General features: G+C 28.8%; 1 protein-coding gene across 1 annotated transcript in view; it reads right to left on the bottom strand.

Annotated features, from left to right (window-relative positions):
- Positions 1 to 26,663, bottom strand: part of LOC148305704 (kin of IRRE-like protein 1) — a 157,462-nt gene that overhangs the window by 68,024 nt on the left and 62,775 nt on the right. Inside the window, exons 4-8 of the mRNA XM_088266219.1 lie at positions 17,597 to 17,805; positions 14,979 to 15,089; positions 11,173 to 11,376; positions 10,220 to 10,365; positions 170 to 314 (exon numbers count right to left, since the gene is read on the bottom strand). Coding sequence (XP_088122345.1) covers positions 170 to 314; positions 10,220 to 10,365; positions 11,173 to 11,376; positions 14,979 to 15,089; positions 17,597 to 17,805 — 815 coding nt within the window. The remainder of the gene's footprint in view (positions 1 to 169; positions 315 to 10,219; positions 10,366 to 11,172; positions 11,377 to 14,978; positions 15,090 to 17,596; positions 17,806 to 26,663) is intronic.

Here is a 26,663-nt window from a genome sequence, read left to right as displayed (position 1 = left end):
TCAAGTCAATATTATATAGGGCAGAGAATATTTTGTTCAATACTGCTTATACAATACCGTAGATATTATTTCAGTTTTATTTTTGAGCAGTTGAATAGATTATGAGACTCTCGAGTATCGGAAAATAATCATGTCAATCAAAAAAAGCTCATAAATATTTTGTACTCACAGACAACGCTGATGCTCCAACTGGTCTCCAGAAATAGTCCTGTCACATTAGGGTTCTCAGCTCGACAGGTTATTGGTTTTCCATCATCTTCTGTTGTTGGAACGAAGCTAAGTTCACTGATAGTAATGTTATCCTGAGTTTCTTCCTGCGAAAAATATTAAAATTTTGAGTGTTTTTTTTAACACTTTCTTGCACATTTTATTAACTGTATAAAAAAGTTAACTCAAGGTATGTGTGTTTTTTTTACACTTTCTGGCACATTTTTTTAACTTTATAAAAAAAAGTTTACTCAAGGTATGTTGTAAATCACTTCTATTATTGTTGCTGTTTGTCCAAACGGTTACGATATGCATCTTGCCTTCTTCAGAAAAGGATATGCACTAAACTCAATACAGAGAAATATTTATAGTCAGTAGTGATTTTTTTTTACTAAAATTAAGGCGGTTAAAAACAAAGTTTTTTAAAATTATATTTTATAACGTTTAATTTAATAAAATAATGAAGGATAGTTTTCACAATGAGTAAATGCGTATTTTACTGTCATACAGTATGTATGATACTTAAATATGCATTGATAATAATTGAACGAACATTGCTCTCATTGTATTTTTTGCAGTACAAAGTATTATATGAAAATAAAAGAGGAAGGAAGTCAAGTAACGAATGAGTTAGGGGTCCAAATATATGTAGATTACACTGTATCAGACCTTTTTTGAACGTCGTGCAATTTTTACATGACATATCGTAAAAACAATTGTGATAAGGGAAGTCAATTATTGATATTGTTCTAGATATTTAGTAAAATCTTTATATTTAATATTAAATTATCGCTCGTTTTAAATTAATAAGAAAATAAAAGAAGATAACATAATTCAGTTCTTATAATCTAATAAAATATATATATATATATATATATATATATATATATATATATATATATATATATATATATATATATATATATATATATATATATATATATATATATATATATATATATATATATATATATATATATATATATATATTTATTTATATATATATATATATATATATATATATATATATATATATATATATATATATATATATATATATATATATATATATATATATATATATATATATATATATATATATATATATATATATATTATATATATATATATATATGTATATATATATATATATATATATATATATATATATATATATATATACTTATATATATATATATATATATATATATATATATATATATATATATATATATATATATATATATATATATAATATAATTATGACTGTTAAACCTATTTTTTTATCTTTTCTTTTTTTAATGATTTCTGGCTCCATGAAAATGATTGCTTACTTATTTGGAATATACAAAATATTTAATATATTCCCTACAAAAAGCACTCTGGGTTATTGGTCACCATTTACAAAGTGGAGTTCAATTTTCAATGCATTATTTATTAATGTAGTGAATTGGTATTACAAATAAAAGTGAATTTCCCAGAAATATAAATAATACAATTATTGATGTATTTACGTTATTATTAGTATTTCAATTACAAAGCTGTCAAACTGATATTTCAACCAAGCACAAACAATGGACGAGATTCTCTAATTGGGTGGGTTGATTGATTGTTACTGGAAAGTATTATATTTCCGTTGTAACTCAAATTTCTGAATGCCAAAATTACATCAGATAACTAATTATTTTTATGATAGAAATAGGATTCATTTTTTAATTAAAATCGGTTTTGGATATGGATTTATATGAATTCTTAAAATGGTAATGATTTTTTAGATCATAAAAATAAATAAAATAATGCCCAAATTCTCAATTTCTGTAGGAATGAATTTTTTATAAAAAAATGTGAAAAATACAACACAAACAACCAAACTGGTTTGTATAATTTCTAGGAATCTCACTTGTGACTAACTCACATGGAATCTCGTAAGTTTCGCAGTTATACATATATACCCGAGAATGCTACGTTGGCTTCCTGAAAAAATGTTTTATTTTACATTATTACGGTGTTTTAAAAAAAATATCACCGATATTTTGTTTATTACATTAAAAAAAAGATAATTTAAAAACACGTTTTTAATCATGAAAAATAGATCCTTCTCCCTCTCTCTCTCTTTCGGTTGAATGTGTTCTATAAAAAAAACTAAATAACCAGTGGAAAAACGGGTACGTATTCCTAATTTTTAATTCTATTTCATAAGAATTTGTCCTCAAAAACAGGTATGAAAATCGTTTTTTTTTTAAACTTCGTAATTGATTACGTTATTGACAAATTGTCACAATAAAGGAACTGACATCTTTATGTACAGGGTATTGCAAAATCAGCGATATCATACGAATGGATATTATAGTGACATATTATGGGGGCTGTCCAGTACAATCGTGACTCTTTTGTTATTTGGAGGATCAGAACACCACCACCCTGTACAGTCCCCGGTGTGGGGAAGATATATCATTTTGGGATACACAATTTTTCAATATTCAATGTAAATGCTGGATGGCGCCAACAAGCGGAAACGTGCGTGTTTTGCGTCGTTTCATGCGAATTAAATGGATCATACTGCGAACGGATCCGTCGTCATTATTCGATTCCAGTTGTGTGGGTAACGGATTCGATTTCCGTAGTCAGAAATAATTCAGCAAAATATCGCGTACATTTCCTTTCGTTATTTATAAAACATCTTATTTGTCATTTTTGTGTGAACTTTCTGCTGTCATCGATACCGTTTTTTTTTACCAAAATAAATTGCTGTAATGGAAGAAACATACTCTAAGGATTGTGTTTTGATCTGTATTTTTATACATAAAAATAAAACACTTGTTTAACACACCTTTAAATTTATTTATTTAACAACTTCCTTTGAGAACTTCCCTCGAGATGTTCTGGAAGCTAATAGTTTTTGCATTCATAAACTCAAAAGTGATCTAGTACAAATATTTTATTTTTATTTAAATCATTATATTATTCAATAAAAATAATTCCAAATTAATAAATAATAAAATAGACCGCTGATGTGAACTCATATACGAAAATGATAAATATATGATATCTAGGAGATCCACACATTTGAGAAGTGTGGATGTCAATCATGTATAGGTGGAATTGGTCAAAACCCTGTAAAATTCCAGACTTCCGTATTCTTCTTTTTCTATGTTGAGATGTCGAAAATGTAAAAATAACTCCTGAGTGGTGGCAATCCAGATTTGTGAAAAAGTATTTTGACAAACTCAAAAATGTTGTAAAAATAATTTTTAAAATAAGTAAAAAAAATTAAACGCATTTTTCTTATTTTTTAAGGAATCGTTCATTTTTCTTTTCCTGAGAAGCCACAAATAAAATCCTTATGTCTTTGAAAATAATGGACGAAAATTAATAATGTTAAAGAAATATGTATGTGTGTATTTTTCGCTAGACGATCACAAAGGCAGGATTATTTTAAAGTGCCCTAGATTACGTTCAATTTGTATTCACTCTGTACTTCAACACGACAACCAATCACCTCAATTCTATTTTTACATTCAACAATCGTTTTGTTACGTCACACGATCAGGGTCGCACAGTTACATAGGGCTGTTCCATTTGTAGTGACTGTGGACTGAGAGATTGGGCAATATTCCATTTGTAGTGACAGGGTGAGGGGTTCCAACGCCAATGACATAAATCCAATAGCTTCGGTCTTGGTGATTGAATATAGTGGTATCGGCGTAAATTGGAATGAGCATTTAACGCGTGTCAAAGGAAAATTTCTGGATACGTACAGAATACTTAGATAGGTATGCACGTATTACAAGTATAAACTATTTAGGAAAACTAAGAGTTTTCCAATGAATAAATACGAATTAAATTATTTATCCTGGAAATATTTTAACCACAAATTCATCAATATAACCGCATATATTGAATTTATTCTTAATAAAATCCACGTATTTGTTTATCCAAATATCTTCTTCTTCTTCTTCTTTTTGTAAATCCTAGGGATCTGTCTGTGCCTCCGCATGCCGCTCTTGGGATGTTGACTCCCACATGTCTTTCCATCTTTTTGGAGGTCTACCTGGGGGTCTTCGTCCTTCAGGGTTGCCTTGGAGGGCGATACGTAGAAACCTGTCTTCTGACATTCTGTTTTTATGTTCCTTCCAGTATCGCCTTCGTTGTCCCTACCTCACGATATCTTCCGTCTTACACATACTCCGGATGTCGGTATTTCTTACTCGGTCTTGCAATGTGTTTCCGGTTATGGATCGGAGAGTCTTCATCTCGGAGGTTCAAAGTCGAGATTTTGTTCTGGAAGTATCTGCTCTTGCCTCAATCCCATAAGTGGCTATTGGTCGAACACATGTTTAGTTTTTTTTGTTTTTACTTTTTATTCACATGTGTTTTTTCCTCCACACCGAGTTTCTGAGGCATCCTGATATAGTCCAAATATGATACAAACATATGTGTGAAAATAAATATATTATATATTTCTTTGAAATCAAAGATGTACACAAACAAGTTTATTTTACCTTCATAAAAGAAATCTACGGTTTATTTATGATAAAAGATTAAATGAGAGTTAGATTTCAGTTTTGTTCTAAGATTTTTTTGTGGAACTGCATTTTATATAATGAAATGACAACATGTATACAGTTTTTTTCCACATATATTTTATTTGACTAGTGACCGGTTTTCGTCGTAATCGATATAAACAGACTAGTGGTGTCAGTAATGGTCCCAGTCTGATGATGTCAGTAACGTCGGAACTTGACACTGATAAATAAAATAAATCTGAAAAAACTAAATACTTAATAAAATATATGAATATTTAATGAGAGTGATATTGTATTAATATAATATTACAGGTAATTTATCATATGCTTCCATTTATTTATGTACAAAATCTAATGGTGAATTTTATTTAAATAAACAAAAGTATGGTATAATTATCACCGCTGATTTTCGTTTGCGAATTACTTGATTTTTACTTGTTCATTTGAATTCTGAGGTCATGATTGTAATTTCCGATTTTCGTACTTGTGTGACAGTTGTAAAGTTGAAAATAACTTTTGTTCTAAACAATTATTTATAATGAAAGTCTCCAAGCAATGCGTAAATAAGTTAAATGAGTAATTTAATATAAAAATGTGTAGTCAGTAAGTATGTTTAAAATGTGAGTAAGTATGTTTAACGATTAGTTAAAAATTATTCAAAATTTTCAAATTTGTAAAACAACTAAAATACCTTGGTATCTGAAATGGATCTTTAATGACATATAAATCACGGCCATTCCGAAAACTAATCTTATTAAAATATTGACAGTTTGCAAACCGCACGATTTCCGAAAATTGACGCCTGAAACCGCATGTTTTATTTAGCAAAAAAATATTTTTAATAATATAAGTTATTCATAGCAGATTTATATTATTCACTGACACTTCGTGATGGAATTGTATTTTTAATATATAATTAGATTAAAACCAATATTTTTAGCTTTTCCACTTTATTTTTAATTGACCAGCGACCGGGTTTCGTCGTTACCGACATCATCATCCAGTCTGATGATGTCGGTAACGACGAAACCCGGTCGCTGGTCAAATAAAAATAAAGTGGAAAAGCTAAAAATATTAGTTTTCAACTAATAATATATTATTCATAGCATTTTGAGTGTATCCAAATTCTTGTCCACAAATTTCGGTTTCTCCACTAAAGATTTATTTTGCACACTGGAGGATTTTGCATATAAGTAAAAAGGACTCTACTTAATAAAAGCTTTCTTAATCAAATCATAGAGGTCTGTTGTGAACTCAATCACGGAATTTCATAAGATGGATCGTAAAAGTACATGTGTATGACTTTTAAAAAAATTGGGTTGTGTAGTTATCAATCATGGGGAAAGAATGATAAATGTTACACGTGTATAAAGTGATCACTTAACCAGCCTATGACTAGTCGCAAGCCCTGTAAATGACCAAAATTCCATATTCTTTTTCATCTATGTTGAAATGTCAAAAATAATATCTGTTTTTGTAAAAATTATAATTTTAGCACGTTTGTCTATAGTAATCTTTCTATCTGTAATGAAATAATTAGTTGCGCATTTCTAATGGACTTATATTACATATAATTTTTGACATATCATCAAAGATGAAGAAGAATATGGAAGTCTGGGGATTTACGGGGCTGACGACCGTCATGCGTTTCACGTGTGTAAAGTGGTCACTTAAACCAGTCTATGACAATCGTCAGCCCCGTAAATGCCCAGACTTCCATAGACTTCTTCATCTTTGATGAGATGCCGGAAATAATATGAAAATAACTCCTGTAATTGTAGATAATCCAGATTTTGTAGGTTATGTATTTGGCCATACTCGAAATGTTGTAAAATTAAATAAATTGATCATTGAAATGTAATAAAACTTATAAAACTGTTTTAATTTAATTTTATTATTTTGTATCGATTTGAATTTGTTGAAAAGAAACGATTGAAGCGTTAATATCATCGTACAAAAATGATGGTATACCCTTGGAAAGGATTTACAAACTTGAAGCTTTTTCTTTCAAATAAGTTATATAAAGCTTTGTGTTTGAATTCGGAATATTATCAACCAATGAACGGATCCTTTTGCTATAAATAATTATTGACCTATAAATATATTTTATATCGTTCACATGCCCAGCGTGTGGTGATATTTTTATAAGGGTCAGATAGTGAGAGCCCTTTTCTTTCGACACATTTATCTCTGAGTAAATCATTGATTAAACGGCAGAAAGGTGCACAGGAACATGTTATTTATAGTGACATATAAATTCGACGCTGTAAAAATACGAGCTACTTGATAAAGGAGGAAATAATATATCTGGGTTGAGAGCTTTAAAATATTTTACGTTCATATCCCTTCATGATATTCACCAAAATCTGATTCCGTTTTATTTGAACTTCAATAAAACTTTACACAGGGATCGGTTAATTTTACATTTTGAAAAATACGTGTTTTAAAATATCACGTTGACGACGAATGTTGACTAACGTTAATTTTGTTATTTTTACGTGACCTACTGCCTGAAAAGAATTAACTAGGATGTAAGTTTATAAAAGTTTGATTTTTAATAATATATTTAATTTAATTGCATTAAATTTTGGTTCGAGAGAAATCTAATCCAAAACCTCATACATATTGATACAATAGTATCAACAGGTTACGTCTAAACACTTTTCACGTGTAAAATAAAGATGGTACACTAAAAAATAATAATTTAAATTGACTAAATTATTTAAAATTACAGAATCATATTTTGCCATTAATCACCATTGAAATATTAGCAGGGTTGACATAGTGCGTGATATTAACTAAGTGGACGAAATTACCACTGTGTGTGTGTGTGTGTGTGTGTGTGTGTGTGTGTGTGTGTGTGTGTGTGTGTATGTGTGTGTGTTAGTGTGTTTTAGTGTGTGTTTGTGTTTGTTAGGAATAAATAAAGAAATAATATTTTTATTCGTTAAATATACGCCAAAATATAAGAATCTGAGATGGTAAAATACAAATATTAAAATATCGTGAAAATGTAGATGATAGTGACAAAAAATATTATTTGTATTCCTCTGTCTTTCCCTATTCGTTTTTCTCAATCTCAAGGAGATTTTCATTCCCAATACATTATTTCATATCATATTAACATTCACAATCCTTAGTGAATTCTCGTTTATTTTTATGAAGATGTAAGGTTTTTCAATCCCATTGTATTGAATAAAAAGAAACGGGATCCCTCGAATACAAAAGAGATAAGAATATCTAAATAATATTATGATCAACGAAAAAGGTTTTTTATTGGTTTCACATGGAAGATCTAAAAACTTAAATGTTTTTAAGCATAGGATAATTCAATAGGATTTTAAAAGTGGTAACTTATGCGTTATCCAATAATTGAAGCCAAGACAGCAGATGGTAGTTTTACTTCATCCATATTCTAAACCAAAAAAAAACAAACAAAAAACTTTTCTTAGCAAACAATCCGCCGGCAGAAACGTAAGGATATCAGGCATGATACTATAATATTGATGGAAAATGTAACAACCTTTTTTATTAAGCCCAATAAAGGAAAATTGTGACGTACATGTCGCGTGAGTTGATCAGAAGTGAATAAAGAAAATATCCATTTGACATGTATATTGAGCAACATTTTACAATAATCAGACGTTATATTTTTATAATGAAATATTGCGGGGAAATTAATTACAGGCAACTCGAAAATTTACAAAGCTAAAATAAAACGAGTCTTTTAATCATTTATGGAACAATCGTTCAATTTCTAATTGCTTTGATATTTTTGACGCGTGCTGTAAAATTTCTACCCATTCATAAATTTTCCTTCATTACATACAATATGGTTGATATAACAATTCTGAAATACAGTTTACTTTACTATTTTATACATGTTATTTATAGATTTGATATTAACTACGTATAACAAAATGGTTAAAAAATTTGAATTTTTTGATGTTGGCACGACTTGTTTTGATAAGTATAGGTTTTCTTACAAGCGGGTGAAGTTAGATATTTAAAGAGTTTTTATTTTCATGTGTTAATAAGATCATCTGTGGTTCCTAAAATAATCGATTCTACATCTAATTAACGTAAATTCATCTTTAAAAAAAGTTTTATTTACATTGCGTTGCATCTTGTTTTATATATTCAATCTAAATAGTAAGATAACATGCATATCGTGAGCCTGATTTAAAATGGCGACCAAATCAGTCCATGTAATTTTCATATAAACTTTTTAACATGTTCAAAGGCTTTTATTTTTTTTAACTAAGTATTTTTTGTTGTTGTTAGATTTACCCAACGTTAATTTAAGAAATTAAAGGAATTACTTATGCCATTTTTTATTGATATCTCAATGATCGGAACAATTTAGTTCATAATTACCGTGTCTTTTCCACACAGTTGTGGTGCGCAGTGGTAAGAGTGAACTAAATGAAATGTATCTGGTAAACATAAAAAAATACAAACAGTAACACGGACTGTCCAACCATTGGATAAAGTACCGATAGATTCAACCCTAGATTGCGGTAATATTAATGAAAAAAATAATGTGTAGTTCGAATTTTTTTAATATTTTGAAACAAAAAACTACCGTAGTTTTATTATAAAAATTTCATAGAATATCATTGCTTGAATGATTATCAAGTAATCGAGTGAAATGTATCATTAATTGATTCGGCAGTCACAATGTGGTAAAATCTATCCATTTTTAAAATTATTTTTTTTAGTAAAACATTGTTGTGTTTACTGAGTAAAACTAAAATTAAGAGTAAAACGTTTTTTTAGGGGGATTTTAAATCCCTCTCGTAAAGGGTAGGAAAACAACTATATGCACTCATTTATGTTTTGATTTGAGTTGCGCTCGATCATCAAATGTTTAAAGATTTTTTTTGATAAAATGAGGATATCAATGAATTTCTTGAATGTTTTCCGCAGATACTTTGTGGCACATTTTATAAACTTTATAAAATTAAATAACTTATTTATAATCATTCTTTTAATTTTAAAAATGGTTTTGAAATACCACATTCTAATAAAAAGGTAAACTCCTTAATTTAGAGATTTTATAATTTAAAAAAAAAAACTTTAATATTATTAAAAATTAATTAAATTTAAGTAACAATCCTATTTTTGATATTTTTCCAATTTCTGTTCCTAAAATTTCTGCGCAGTAGGTTTTTGTGTGTATTCTCTACTTTACGTATGCGTGCGCAGCTTCATACAGTTTATGGGTGATTCCATTAGTTGTTATTTGGGGTTGCTATGCAATGAATAATAAAAATAACATTTAGGGTTTTTACGGAGTGTGTGGAAGTTTTTGGTGAGAGTATTTTAATGTTTTTTAATTAAAATGAACCCTGATGATGACAAGGTTCTTGTCGAAACTGGTAGGTTAAATTGTATTAATAAAAAAGTGGTTAAAACTTAGTTATTTAATTTTATAAAATTTCAATTAAAATGAAATTGTAGATAATTTTATTATTTTTTCTTACCGTAGATCGCTTGAGCTGCCTTTTGCCTTTATACCACGTTATGATGGCAGGTGGTCTGGTGCCCGTAGAGCGACACGTAACCGAGTACCGCTTCTCCGCTACTAACGGTTGTGTCAATTTGTCTATCTCCACGGTAAGGGGTTTCACTGTTCAGAAACAAATCCAATTAAAATATCGAATAAAAACTGCATAAATATTGGTATAGTGCACTTTTATTCAAGGATAAATTGTTTTTAATTATTTCAGTATTTCATTGGATCATATCTATTTTTCAAATCAAATTTAAAACACATGGAAATATTTATAAAAATAAAAGAAATCGTGAACTTGTTATATTAACAAACAAATCTTATTCTCAGCTAATAGTGCATAGTGCACTTAATCGTAAATAAGCAATATTATCTTGATAGTTAAAAACGACGAAGAAAAATAATCAGCCTTGCGCTTTGGGTACAAGTTTAGGGTAGTATTAAATAAATATGAGTTAAAAATCACTTATATTCATTTCGATTTCCCTGGAATTTGAACCTAACCTAACATGATAACCAAACGCGGTAGTTACTATATATCATAATTTATTTGTTATACACACGACTTAAGTGATGCAATTGAAAATAAACTAATCATCTCACTGCTTCCATACGGATAGGCAGATATAATAGAATGCCTCACCACTCCTCATACATATACGCCGATTATTCCGAATCCTGATCTGACCACTTTCAAGTATTTGAAATACTTGGTCGTACCTCGGTTTTTCTCTGCTCTTGTTTCCTACTACGTCCATCTCATAAATTTTATTAAGAGAAATTAAATATAAAAGAGCTTTGAAAAGATTTCTGAAATAAAACATGAATCGGAGAAATTCAATAAATTTTCTAGATTTTTTTTTATACTTCATCCCTCGCATTTCAAGCTTAATTATTGATGAGAAATATTTTGAAAAAGCTTACGATAAATATCCAGGACAAACGACGTCTCTCGGGGTTCCACAAGGATGCTGTTTATGGCCTGGCAGGTAAATATAGATCCGAAGTCTTGCCTCCCAATAGCCGGCCACGAGAGTCTATTTTCTATGACGTCGCCAGTATTATGTTCATATTCTTCATCGACCAGGACTCCGTTGACCAGCCATCGGACTGTGGGCTCGGGGCGACCTGCGCAAAAATAAAGAGGTTTTACGATTTTTATAGATATCTACTTAAAATAATCATTTTCGTAGTAATTTTTTTTTATTTCGTAATTTATCCTCTACCATATCGTAGTCGTACAGGAGAAGGTGACCAACTAACAAAACGTAAAATGTTCAGGAGGGCCATTTAAGTCACTTTTGCTTGGCAAGAAAAGAAAATCAATGCAGTTAGTCATTTTTAATAAGTCAATAAATTGTACTTTGAAGTTTAAAATACTTTGGGATTTTTTTTCAGGGCAACATTGAGCTAATAAGATATCAAATAGTCGATGATCACGTTTTTGTAAAAAATGCACTTGGTCACTTTCTCCTGTATGACTACGATATATGTATATCTATATGTATCTTCTGTATAAACATATATAAAATAATAAATATTCAATTTGTTTCTTCAAGACATTAATTTTTTAATCAAGATCTACAATAATTAAATTATGCAATAATTCAATTTGATAATCATTTTCTAACAAGCTATACCTGGTGTTACTGTGGCTCAATCTGGTTAAGTCGAAAATAAAGCACCCCTATAATTTGTTTTATAATTTATATTTTTTATTATTATTATGAGGTCAAGGGATCTTGCATCCCTTATATTACTGCGACCATATTAGGTCTATCGTGACCTCTCTCTGTATTTTAGCTCAATCTCACCAACGTAAGTCATGTCATATAATATGTTTAGTTTCACAATGTTTGCAGCCATACTCTATTTTATAGCACCGAAAACATGCTGTCCGCCATGAAAAATCTTTATTGCGAGTTTTAGTGTTACATTCAACAGATGGCACTGCCATTGCGGAGTAAAAGGCTATTTCATAAATAAGGTCTGATTTTACCAGTTACAGATACATCACCTATCACAGGTATATAAAAACACATTTATTTAAATGCAACGTGGTGTTAAAATTTCGACCAAAGAGGTGAATGACTTTTAGGAGATTTAAAATAAAAATAAAACAGTTTTAATTTTTATTTGTATAGATATTATACTTTTTCCATGAAGTAATTTAACAAACTAATTAAAATGTCTTCATTTTCTAAACTGCCGAAAAGATTAAATATTTCCTTACAAAGTTAATTTTGAGTGAAAAAATAGGGATGTTTATTTATTGTTAACGGAAGTTATTATTAACCAACCGGCAGTATCCTAGTAGCTTCCCACCCCAAGTGATGGGAAAATTTTCAATATCCGTTTGTCTGATTTACATCATTTTCCGCCACCCTCCAATGCTTGCAAGTGATGTAACGTAGTTAAAAATAATATTGGGGATTACAGGAACTTTAATGAAAGTTATATAAGACGTGCTTTGGCGAGATAAGGGTAATGAAAATTACGTGAGGTTACTTCGTGGCGCAGGCGAATTTAATATTAAATTGTAATATCAGATTATTTAAATAATTAAATCTTAAATATTATTTGATATATTTTGATATTTCAATTTCAATTTCGATTTGAGTTTAAATTCAATTTATTCAATAATAATTCATATATTCAAAACAAATTAATATTAAAAGCGTTTGACGTTAAAAACGGAAACTAAAAAGTAAGCTAGAATATTATTTTTGACATCTCATCAAAAATGAAGACGAATATGGAAGTCTGGGCATTTACAGGGCTGACGACCGTCAAAGGCTATATTAAGTGATTACACATTCACTTCACCCACTATTGACAACCAATTGAATTTAATTCTACCCACTATTGACAACCACACTATTCAAATTCTTGGATGTTCTATATATATATATATATATATGAACCAATTTCGAAACATTGTTCTTGAATCACTAGAGATTCACTGGAGACATTTATTGGTGAGATGAATAGAAGGTTTTTATTGAGCAGAAACTCTTATATTAGTATGTGAGACCGAATTCTAGATTATAATAATCACACATGAGAAACGCCAGAAAATATTTTAATTTTTTTTATTGTTTTAGCTTAAAATTTGACCAGTTGATTTATTTACAACATTTTGAGTGTGTCCAAATACTTGTTCACAAATCTGTATTATCTCCAATTTTCATATTATTATTTTTTATTTTATTTTCATTTTTAAATAAAAAATAAAATGAAAAATAACTCCTGTAATTGGAGACAGTCCAGATTTGTGAACAAGTATTTGGAAATATTTAAAATATTGTACTTACCCTTTGAATGTGACTAGTGTAATAATTTGAGTGTATGTGACTCAAAAGATTTTTCGAAACAAGTCGTTTTAAAATTAAATTAAACTGAATTTGTGGTCCAATATAAGTGTTCCTTTTTTAATAATCAACATGTCGTTCCACAAAGTTGAGAACAGAAATCCATGAAGTAAAAAGTCCGTACCACGACTAACTTTTCATAATGTAGCCTGTTTATTTGAGTAAATGGATTATTTCTTTCCATTGCTTCCATTTTAGATCAAAGCGAAGTGCGGGCATTATGCAAATAATGATCACGACTGTACAACGCTCACTGGTAGGCGTAAAAAGCGAAATAGAGATCCTTTGAAAACATAGATAAAATGTGAAATGTATTCAAAATAAATATTTATTTTACTTGTTTTATTATTTTATATATTAATTTTTATGACTAAAGGCTTTTGATTTTAGAAACAAGTTTTTACTGTTGTGAAATTTAAAAAATGTAGCCGAAAATTTATGATAAACATTGTCAAGGATATTTCATTTATTGTTTCAGCATTCACATCGTGGTGTCCTACCATGATTAAGTTTTAAATAAAACAAATGTTTTTTTACCACATGAGTATTATATTGAGTTTATATTCAAACAAATTGTATCCAACACTGGTCGTAAAAAATATATACTCGGATGTATATTTTTTGACATGTCAACAAAGTTGAAGATGAATATGGAAGTCTGGGCATTTACAGGGCGTACGACCATCAACGGTTTGTTTAACCAAGCCAATGTAAGCCCTGTAAATACCCAGACTTCTATGTTCTTCTTTATATATGCTGAGATGTCAAATTTAAAAAAATAGCTTCAAAGTGAAGACATAAAAAAATTGTAAACAGGTATTTGGACACACTTCAACTATTGTAAAATAAAAATATGACATTCAAGTGGTAAAAATCACGTGTTTTATTTATAATTAAAGATATTTCAAATCTATGTAACTTAATTTTTTAACCTTTTAAAACTAACTAACTAACCATCACGCTGCTTCCCCGCAGGGGTAGGCAGAGAGAATAGAGCGCCACACTACTCTGTCCTTGCAAACATTCTTCGCCTCACCACGTTCATGCATCTCCTCATACATACCCGCCGATTGTTACGACTCCTAACCTGACCACTTTCTAGTATTTGGCACACCTGATCGTGCCATGTTTTTCTCGGTCTTCCTCTGCTTCTTTTCCCACTAACATTCGCCTCATAAATTTGTTTTACCGTTATTTCCTTACTCATTCGTTCTACATGTCCAAACCATCTCAGCACACCTTTCTTAATTTTATCGATAATGCTTATCTCAGCTTTGCATTCCTTAACCTTTTACGTAGACATATTTTGCTTCAACGTTAGTACAATAAAATTAATTCAAGATAACGAGAGGCACTTACCTCCAAGAACTCTACAATTGAGAACTAGATTATCCCCTTCCATCATTGGCCCTATTAGGGTCCCATTCAACGTGCCTCTGGCATCTACAACTGTTGGTTTCTCAGGAGGAACTAAAACAAACAAGGAATTCATGTAAATAGTTACCTACACAAAAATATATTATGAAAGGGGTATTATGGTACCTACACGAGCGTATTACCCATTAACTTTTATGGTAATAGCGTTGGGAGTTTTCAGTACGTTAATATTTGTGTTTTTAAAGCTTAGAAACTTATTTATGATTCGTACGAAATGGTGGAATTCTCTTTTCTCTTTGTAATAATGTTTTGCCAAATTTGTGTATTATGAATTGAGATAAAAAAACTAGTTGATTAAACATGCATTTATTACAATTAAGATAAAAAAATTGTCGAATGAAAGGAACAAATTAAAAGTAATATAATATATTCTCAATCTTGTTGGATTTTCTTTAAGAGAAAAATCTAATGTCTGAGAATTTTTTTTATACTTACCCATATAATTCTCGTTTATAAAATATTTTATAAATACTTTTAGTATTAAAATGTAATACTGCTTTGTATCTACCAAAATTTTTATTTTATTACATAAACATAAAAACAATAATTTTGTGACAACGTGGGGGTATTTTCAAACTTACGTCAAATGCTTTAACAAGGCGAAAAATTGTCACAGAATTATTGTTTTAATGTTTTCAAAATATAATTAACATTTCAACTCAAGTCAGTGCGTGATTTAAATATTAAAAGTAAAAAAATTGAAGTTTTTTAAAGTAAAAACCAAGTCAATAAATTATTGTTTCATTCCAAGTTCCAAAACTTGGAATAAAAAATAAATGTTAATAAAAAATTAACCGCCCAATAAAAATTACTCAACTTCTGTGTTTTTTCAGATAAAGATTTTTTACATTGAACATTTTGAATTTAATATTATACCGTTTATTGTTATACACTAAACATTATTTTGAATGTGTTTAAATCTTTGTAAGAAGATAAATACTGGATTTATCCTCAGAGGTATCGTTACTATGATTTAGCATACACAATTTCAAAGCGCAAAAAATCGAAATAAAAAGTACTGGCATCTTCTAGTAAGATAATAAATCGTAAAGATTGTCGCATATAAAGATGTAAAAGATTGCGATGTACTTCACAAAAAAGTAAGTTTAAAACTCCTACACGAATAGGTGCTTAGGTATTGTTTATATACAGCTTCCAAAAAGTTTAATGCCATGGATATTCAAACATGGAAAAATGATTAACGTAACGCGCGAATGTTAAATGACCAATAAAGCCAGCCGATGAGAAGTTGTTAACCCTATAAATGACTTATAAAATATTACAGGCATCTCAACTTCGGATTAAACATACATGGTTTTAATACGAAAGAAGATGGAGTTTGAGCATCTCAGGGCTTACGGGCTGGCAATTGGCTGTCTTAAGTGATATTTAATATCAACCTGGACTGATACAAGAAGCGCACGGCTGATCACCTTGCCTTCATAAGAGATTGCACTTTGTCGCAATGAAACAGTGCCCTATGCACCATTTGGTGCGGATAAGGGTTAAAAAATAGAAGAAAAAAAAATTCTCATATGATTTATTGATTGGTTATTCAATTTGTTGAATTACCTGTTGATAATTTAAAAATTTAAACACTTGTATAATATTAGTTATTGAGTTTTTTTTATTACACACGACTAGTTTCAAATACTAAAGTTGTTTTCATCTTCTTTGTATTCACGTGTTGTTGAAAACAACTGAATTTTTCGAAACTTGTCATTTGAATGAAATAATACTCAAAAATGGTATCATACAAGTGTTTAATTTTTAAAATGATCAAAAATACATTTTGTATATTAAAAGCATTGTTAACTTTGTGGTATAGTAATATAACAATCTTCTTATCATTCATTGTTTACTTTGAGTAATAATACTTTTAAAAAGTCATAATCAAGTGAACTATGAAAGATAAGGAGAGTGTCATTTTATTTATTTATATTTATTATTTAAAATGGTTACAAAAGTTTTTTTTTTATAATTTTGATTCATTTTCTAAACATTTCCACTTACAATATTAACATTAAAAACGCAGTTCTCTTCAATAAAAAGACTGCGCTATTGTGCTTGGAGAGGGACTTACACTTGTTAGTTACGTTTGTATACAGTAATACACCTTATTTTTATTTTAAAAAAAGTTATACAGTTTATTTTTATATAAAAAAAACCTGTTTTTTCTTGTTGGGTTATTCAAAATAAACAAGGTTTAATGGATTGAATTCATCATTTATTTATGTATATGTTAATACGTGACGTGTTTCGTCTTATTAAGACATCAAACACTGAGTAGAGTGTTTGATGATGTCTTAATAAGACGAAACGCGTCACGTATTTTCATATACATAATTAAATGTAGAATTCAATCCGATAAACTTTGTTTAATTTTGGATATATTACTGAATAATTCAATATTTGGATATATTAATCAATAATTCAATATGGAATTCTACCAACTGTCTGCTGTTACAATAAATAAGTGTTTTTTTCTTTCTTAGATTAACAAATATACTGTGCTTAATAAACAGTTGGTGAAGACTCACCTATCACCGAGAAGTTGTACTTGAAGCTCATCGTCTGCGTGTTCCTGTAGTCCACCCTGCAGCGGTATATGCCCTCGTCGTGGCGCTTCACGTCCTGCAGCACGAGGGCGGCGGGGGCGGTGGTGGGGCGGAAGGTGGCGCGGGGGCCGAACACCCCCGGGGCCGACCAGTGCCGCCCCTCGGTCATGCCCACCCCCCTGACGTCGAAACTGTACAAGAAAATATCGCAATTATTGATGTATATCGATTGCGTTTGGAAATATTTACACTGATGCAAACGCGCAGAGATATATTAGCCTGAATTGATACACACGATTTTATAATGCGAAGCTTGGTATTCACTATTCTACGGAATACGTAGAGCTTTGAATAATATGATTTTTGCATAGATTGCGTTCAAATTTTGCATTGCGAACACCAATGAAAGCTCCTCCCAGAAACCTTGAACTGTTTTAAAAACTAATTGAGTCTTATAGTAAGATGACTTAATTTAAAAACACTTCAAGGTTTATGAGAGGAACTTTTAAAGATAATCGCAATACAAGATTCAAACGGAATGGATTACTTATCTCTAAGATACTAGCGGAAATTGCTTTTGACCACTTATTTTTTTTATTTTTATTTTATTTTATTTGGGATTTTTACAGCCAAAACAATAAATTATACAACATTAATTAACCAAACTATGGCCAATTAAAAAAATCCTCGGATAATATTATTTATGACCATATCGATTTTATTTTTTATTTTAATGATATAAAATGGGTTTTAATGCGTTTACCATATATCTCTGCACACGTAAGATGAGTATATAATAATAATAAAAAGAATAGGTTAGTGAAAATAAACTAAACATTATTAACATAATTTTTAATATATTTTTTTAAAAGCATTTCTTAAGTAAGCAGTTGTGTATATTTGAAAAAAGTATTATGTTAAAAAATAGTATGAAAGGTGGATTTGTTAACACATCGATCTGTTAGTGGTTATAATCAAACTTGCATTAAATTAGGCTTTGTGAGACAGTTTTTTTCTTATTTGACAATTTCGTAACAAGCTATGCTAAAAACAATAATTAAAAACACACAAGTAGGATTCGATGGTAAAAATATATTGATAAAGACAAAGAATATGTTAATGAGAATTAAATTATATTTTTTTATTGAGGACATAAAAGGTTAAAATACATATAACCATTTTCTTTGTGAACATATTTTTATTTAAAAGAAAATGATTAAAATATATTTTAAACTTTTTAATGTACTTATAAACTATATAATTCTCCATTATTCCAAAATGCCCGTTCACAACTTTGTTTCCGTAATATTCACAACTTCCTTACGGATAGAAAACGTTTTCATTTCATCATTTTTCATCAAAGCAAATATGAGAACATTGATAACGATCTTCTTGTGGCGGATCACCGCGACATAGCAGAGTTTCATGTGACAGAGAAACGTGGGAGGCTTTTGATCAAGAAGCTATGAAAATTAATAATTGTCGTAGTCTTCAGTTTCTAGAATATTGTGTAATTCAGACATCGGAAGGTGTAAATGTAACTAATACGGCAAGAAGGGAACTTTAAAATGAGATTTTGGATATTATTTTTTTGCCGATGACGTTTTTATTTCGTTTTTAAAGTTCATTTTAAAGCTATTGGAATTGACTATCTGAAATATCAATCATGGGGAGAATGGTGAATGTTGCACTAAATTGATCACTTTATCATCCTATGACAGGTCATAAGCCCTGTAAATATATACCCTAATTCCATATGTCTCTTCATCCATGTTGAGATGTCAGAATGTTAAAATAATTCCTAAGTGGAGAAAACCGAAATTTTTGAACAAGTCGCTCACTCCTTTCAACTACGTCATATTTCAAATATCGTTAACATTGAGTTGTACATGTTTTCGTAGTGCCCAGAAAATGTACTGTATTCCAGCAAAAGTGGCATATTTTTTTGCTTAAAATTTCCCCGCAATAGGACAGAAAGTGTTGTTTTTGCATCTTGAAGAATAGGTATTGTTTTTTTTTTTTTTAAATATACTAAATATTTATCAAATGGATAAAAATCAGGTTTCAAATCTGTTGCACAGTAAAAAGTTCAAAAAGTGGCTTGAGAATTATTTAAAATACATTTTATTATATTTTTAAACTTTAAAAACGATCTCGTGAAAAATCAAGTTTTTTGATATACATATGTCGTTGTTGAAAGGAGTGAGCAAGTATTTGGACACACTCAAAATATTGTGAATAAAAAAAAACTCGTTAAATTAAAAGCTATATACATTTATATATTATCTTTTTTTAAAAAATAATATCTATCTTTAGCTTATTTTATAAGACACATAGAAGTATAAAAGACAAGATACACACTCTTGTTTATATATATATAGATATATATATATATATATATATATATATATATATATATATATATATATATATATATATATATATATATATATATATAAATATATATATATATATAAATATATATATACATATATATATATATATATATATATATATATATATATATATATATATATATATATATATATATATATATATAAATATATATATACATATATATATATATTTATATATATATATATATATATATATATATATATATATATATATATATATATATATATATATATATATATATATATATAAACAAGGGTGTGTATCTTGTCTTTTATACTTCTATGTGTCTTATAAAATAAGCTAAAGATAGATATTATTTTTTAAAAAAAGAATTGTGATTGTGACTGATCAGTATTATTTATTGTAAGCAATCGAATCGAAAGCTAACAGCATTACGGATGGCTGTGTGTTTAATGGCTATCGTAAATATGGATTCTAAATAAATATTGGCAATCGAGACCGCACCCGATGCTGATAATATGTATAAGAGTAGAGCATGTAAAAAGGGACGTTGGGTAAAACGATCCACTAAATCAAATTGTGGCCAGTGGGAAAATGAAAATAAAGGTCCATCCCGTGATTAAATTTAAAATTCAATTAAGGACCTCTTTTTAATGGTTGTAGCCAAAGTTCGCGTTCGGTTACGCTTGTAAACAACGTTGAATGAAATTTATCGACTTTCATTTGTGAGTTTCCCTTTCTTCTTGAGGGTAAGGTAAAAATATATATCGAAGACTTTTTTGGAAAATATATGCGAGCTTAGCACGATATTTCTTTCAATGAAAAATATGTTATGACATTAAGATATTAATTATTACAGATGCTTCAACTGAGGTGAGTTTCCTTTTTTTCTTTAGAGTGCGGTTGAAATATATATTTATGTAGAAATTATATGTATGCTAAACATGAGATTGAAATTTAATGGAAACTATTTTATGACAGAAAAATATAGGTATAGGTATAGGATATAGGTGTTTTAACTGAGACAATTTTCCTTTTCTTTAGAATAAGGTTTAAATAAATACTAAAGAGTTAGGCACTTATTTGGGAAATAAATATACGCTTAGCGTGTGATATGAATACAATGCAAAATTTCTTGTAATATCAAAATATTTCAATTATTTTCTTGTAGTGTTTCAAATGATACTAAGCATGTTTCGCTTTTTTTAATACCAAGAGCGATATAAGTCTGTAAATTCCAGGAATTAAAAACTGGCATTTGGATTGCTTAAGTGATCACTCGTTTACTTGTTTAATTGAAAGCGTTGCTGTCAATCGTACTTACAAATCTATCAAATAACCATTAGCATGTGAAAGTAATTTAACAACATTGTATTTATACATCTTTAAAAAATTGATGGAATATATTTAAAGTGATCACTTAAGCCAGTCAAATGCTTTGTGGTACCATGGGATAGATGGAATTCCATCTCTTATTAAAACGGTAGACGCTTTATCTCAAGCTGAGATATTATTCGTTAGATAAATAACCCAGCGTCTGATGTATCACGTAGATAAGTTTGGGTTAATATCTAAAACATATTTTTTATTTAATTAAAAAAGCGGATTGAATCAGCATAAAATAGCTAAAAACTTATTTGAAATCAAAATATGAAAAGTTGGCTAAAATGAAAATGTATTGGGTGTTTTTTTAGAGATTTGGTTTTTAAACTGGCAATTTTGTTTCTACAGACTGTCAATTTGACAGTTGACAGTTGATTTGTAGTCAGTACGTTTTGCAATTTCACTATGAATACACAGAATGACCATTATGCGCGTCGCAGGTTCGGCGAATGGGCTAAGACAATATTCTATTAGACTCTTTTTCGGATGAGGCACATTTCTAGTTATGTCAATAAGCAGAATTGCCGAATTTGGAGTGATGAAAACTCAAAAACCTTTGTCAAGACGCCCTTACATCCATTTAAAGTCACTGTTTGGTGGGCAGTTGGAATCATTAGCCAGTATTCTTTTAAAGACAATGCAAGACAGAATGTTACGGCCAATGGAGAGCGCTACAGAACCATGCTTACTGACTTCTTCGTACCTCAGTTGAATGACATTGAAATGACAGATCTGTGGTTTCAACAAAATGGCGCAACATCCCACGCGGTGGGTGACGCCATCAATTTATTGCAGGAAATTTAATTTTTTTACCTCTTTTTGTTAAAACCTGTTTTATGAGTAGTACAATTAAAGTAATTGAGAAATCTTAATCTGTTTGAAAGGAATGACGAAATTTGTTTCTCTCCTAAGAAAACGTAACGCTGGATATATTGTAATATATTATATGTAAGTACGTAATACATTGTGTTATTTGACACAAAGCCCCCGAGTGTAACACCCATGTTTCGTGTGAATATGAACCATTTCCTTTCACTTGGTCACACTTTTATTGTTACTTAGCTAAGTCAAGCATTACCGAGCTACGGTGAATTGAATATTCTGTTAAGTGTGAACACAAGCAAGCGATGATAAGTTTCACGAAGTTGGGACTAAAGTTCCCTCAATATTCTAGGTGGAATTATCGGTTTCGGCTCCGGGAGTTCCCGTCATCCGACGGCGAGTTTGGCTATCAAGCGACAAGTCTCCTCGGACCACGGGAACTTTTCCTGTTACGACATACAGTCCTGATAAAATGTACAGATCTATAAATTGAACACGTCATATTTCTGATAAAATTTAACATAGTGCATTATTGTAAAAAAACACTTGTTTTTTACATTATTCAATTATAACGCTTCCGTCTTTTTTTCCGTCTTTTTTTTCCGTCAAATTTTTCATATTACTGAGTGTTTTGAGAATAATAAGACGGAGACAAAATTCAGTTTATGAAAATGCCCTTCATTGTCCACTTTCATTTAAGTACAGAAATGATAATTTAAAAATATAATAATTTTATTTGAGCTTGTAAAATCAGATATTTTCTTTTGAATCAACGAACTTAACTGGTGTTTAGGGGATAAATCACGCATTCATCTCAAAACCATTAATTCCTCAGTATTATAAATGACTTCTTTAGCCCAGTTGATAGCTATGTTGAAACTTTTCTCAGCTTCAGAAAGTGGAACAGAGCATTCAATAATTGTGGATTTTCGGCTGACTTTAAAGTTTTAATCCAAAGCAACATTTGCACGGTGAAATAAATGATAAAATTTTGTAATGAATTACATATTTCATTACAATGATTAAAGAAAACACTTGTTTTTTACCACTTGAGTTTGATTATAGACTACATGTTTCAGAAGTTAAACGTCCATCATTCAGGTCTGTATAATAACTTATTAATAATTTGTATAATAGCTTTTAAGTTATTATACAGACCTGAATGATGGAATTTTAACTTCTGAAACATGTAGTCTATAATAAAACTCAAGTGGTAAAAAACAAGTGTTTTTTTTAATCATTGTAACATATCTTACCACAAAGTTAATGCCGAAAAAATAAATAAAATACATATTTCATCTTCATAACGTTTCTATTGAACATCCTTACGTTTAGCCACCAGTGTTCGAAGATTAGAACAACTAAACAAGTTTCCACTGTGGTCGTTGTTAACATCATATTACTCAGACCATTAGACCAAGACACTCAGTGGGTCAATGTAGTTTGAATAAAGAGAATGCAATATTGCACTTCAATTGTTTTACAGTTTATACCATAAAATGCACGTACCTATTGATCAGTATGTAAGACATTAACAAAAGTTACCTAATTCATTAAAAAATATATCATTTCTTACAAAATAACTCTAATAAAATCTTATATGGTGATATATATATATATATAATAAAACAAAGCTAATTTTTAACACAAGATATGAAGATCCATAAAATAAGCGATTCAAACAATAATTTCAAACAAATATGCAGTTACACAGTTGTCTTTATGCAAACAATGCGGTATCTAGTTTGGTTGTGGTCCAGTGGTTACTGTCGGAAATTAATGTCTTTTAGACTGTGACTTATTGTTCAAATATACTCATTGAATGAAAATATTGATGTGATTGTAAAAACAACAACAAATAAGAAATAATATATAACAGTTAAGAACCGTGAAATTGTAAGGTTTTTTTACAGTTATAAAAATACTTTATGAACTACAAAAATCGTATTATTTCCTTGATTAAGTACAGTAAATAATCATTCAGTGTAAATCTTTTGCCAAGCGCCAAATATTTTTTTGCAAACAAAACGTAGCCAAAATAAGATATTTTATATGTAAGTAAAAGTGGGTGGTTATTAAATAAAAGATAAATAATTTTTGTATCAATATTAGCACAATAAAAAAATATCAGAATGAGGAAATATTTAAATTAAAACAGAAAAAATACACTTGAAATTTTGTTTTTTCATTTGTTTCCTTTTTTTAAAATATATTTTGTAAAAGTATGTAGTTTTAGACATTTTGCTCTCAACATTTTGAGATTTTTATTGTAAAAAAGCTCTCACAGGGGAAAAATTTAAAGATTAAGATAAGTGAGCGTCTGTTAAGTTTACTTTCATGATATGTAAACAGCAAGTTAATTAAGTCTACGGGTTAACACTTTACAGTTTGTTCGCAGTGACAGATTAAGGAGCGCCATCTCCGCGGAAAACTCATTTGGTTTTGAGAAACATTACCGAAATAAATTGAAGGAATCCACTGACGAATTAATACAAAATTATCTCCAGGTATCTACTCGTTACACCAATTTCAGTCCCGAGAGTGCTTTCATTTTCAATTAATAATAAGAGATAATAAGTTATTGAACGTTTTAATACGATTTAACTACATTTCAATTAACGAAATGTACATATCCAATGATAATTACTTTTTGGTTATAATCTAGAGTAGAAGAGTATTAAAGCATATTATCTGTAATTATTATTTACTTTTTTTGGTTATTTTTAGACACAAATTACAAAACTTTGCGTGGAAATAACTGGAAGACGTAATCTGAAGAATAGATACGTAATTATAGGAACTGACATGAACGATCTAACTGTCTTTTGCCTTTTGTACGCTGACTACGCAATGTTTCTTGCTGACAATAAATAAAATGCCCCTCAACAAAACGTTATTTGCTTTAATCTGGAAAAGAAAATAGAAATCTATTACTTTTATAAAGCTACGAGTCGAAGACTTATGTATATACAGTATAAATATTCATTAACAATATGTAATATTTTATATCGCATCTTTGATAAAAAGGACTGTAAGTATTTTCAAAAGCCCTTTTACGTATAAGTTTTGTTGATATTATTGCTCAGTTTGACGTTAAACCAATTAGTGCTTAATCTTAAAGTATTATAGTTAGGTTCAAGTAGTTTATTTATCATTTATGAACACATGACGTACTAAACAAAGCTTTTAAGGGTATTATTATTTTCAAATCAACAACAAACATAGAGACTAAGTATTTATAAACAAAAAGTTTTTACTTTATTTATAATTACATTATTAATAAAGTAAAAAGGACTAAGAAGTAAATATTTGCAATTTACAATTATGAGAAGAAGAGTTAAATAGTTAAAATAAATATTAAATAATATATATATATATATATATATATATATATATATATATATATATATATATATATATATATATATATATATATATACATATATATATAAATATATATATATATATATATATATATATATATATATATATATATATATATATATATATATATATATATATTCAATATTTGTAAAATATATCGTCTAAGATTGATTATTTTAATAATACCTATATAAAGTAAGTTTTGAGTGATCTTGAACAACTCAATTCGAATTGCAATACTTCTACTCTTATTATAAAATAATTAGTTTCTAGGATATTCATGTTATTATTTACGTGTACTAGTAGTCAAACATTACATCAAAAGTCAATAATGATTTGCTTTTGTTAAACGTTCAAATATGACCTAATTTTGATTAAAATTATTCTTAAATACTCGTAATTACTTTTATTTAATTTTATATAAAACAATGCGTTTTTTCAGTTACCTGGTTTTAAAACACGGTAAATTGAAGCATTAACAAATAAATATGCAAACAATAAATATTTCCGTAAAACATTGAAAACCAACAATAATATAATTAAAGTTTTTACTGGAAAAGTAAATAAAGCGTATTTATAATTATAAGTGAAATTTTAGTTGACTTGACAATTAAATACTAGAAAAAAAGAATCTTGGTGATCAAACACCGAGATCGAAACAAAGTTTTTACTTTATATAGCATGCGTATTAAGTTAAAAAGAGCAAAATTGCAATTTTTTTAAATACAGAGTTCACTTAAGTAGTGGTTTTAAAACTATAATATTGACAGATGCTAAAAGAAGAAAAACAAAAGTCTAAAAAATTAAATAAATAAAGAATGCTTTTGTTATTCTCCATACGTGTAATTAATGTTTTGTTCATTTTTTCGGTTTGTAAATGATTTATTTGAAAGTAATATATTATTTAAAATTTGTAAGCATATTTTACTATCGGATTCAACGTACAATACTGTGTCCAATTAAATAAATTAAAACACGATTATTTAGTTTACATGAAAAGCTAATCTACGGGTGTCATTGGTTTTAATTTCACAACATTCCTCAGTTTGAAGTGATTGCATGTTGATCGCACTGATACATA

Source organism: Brachycentrus maculatus, unplaced genomic scaffold (genome assembly GCF_059751285.1).
Source record: "Brachycentrus maculatus isolate JH-2025_06_01 unplaced genomic scaffold, ASM5975128v1 h1tg000263l, whole genome shotgun sequence".
NCBI lineage: Eukaryota > Metazoa > Arthropoda > Insecta > Trichoptera > Brachycentridae > Brachycentrus > Brachycentrus maculatus.
This window is presented reverse-complemented; position numbering and strand designations above follow the sequence as displayed.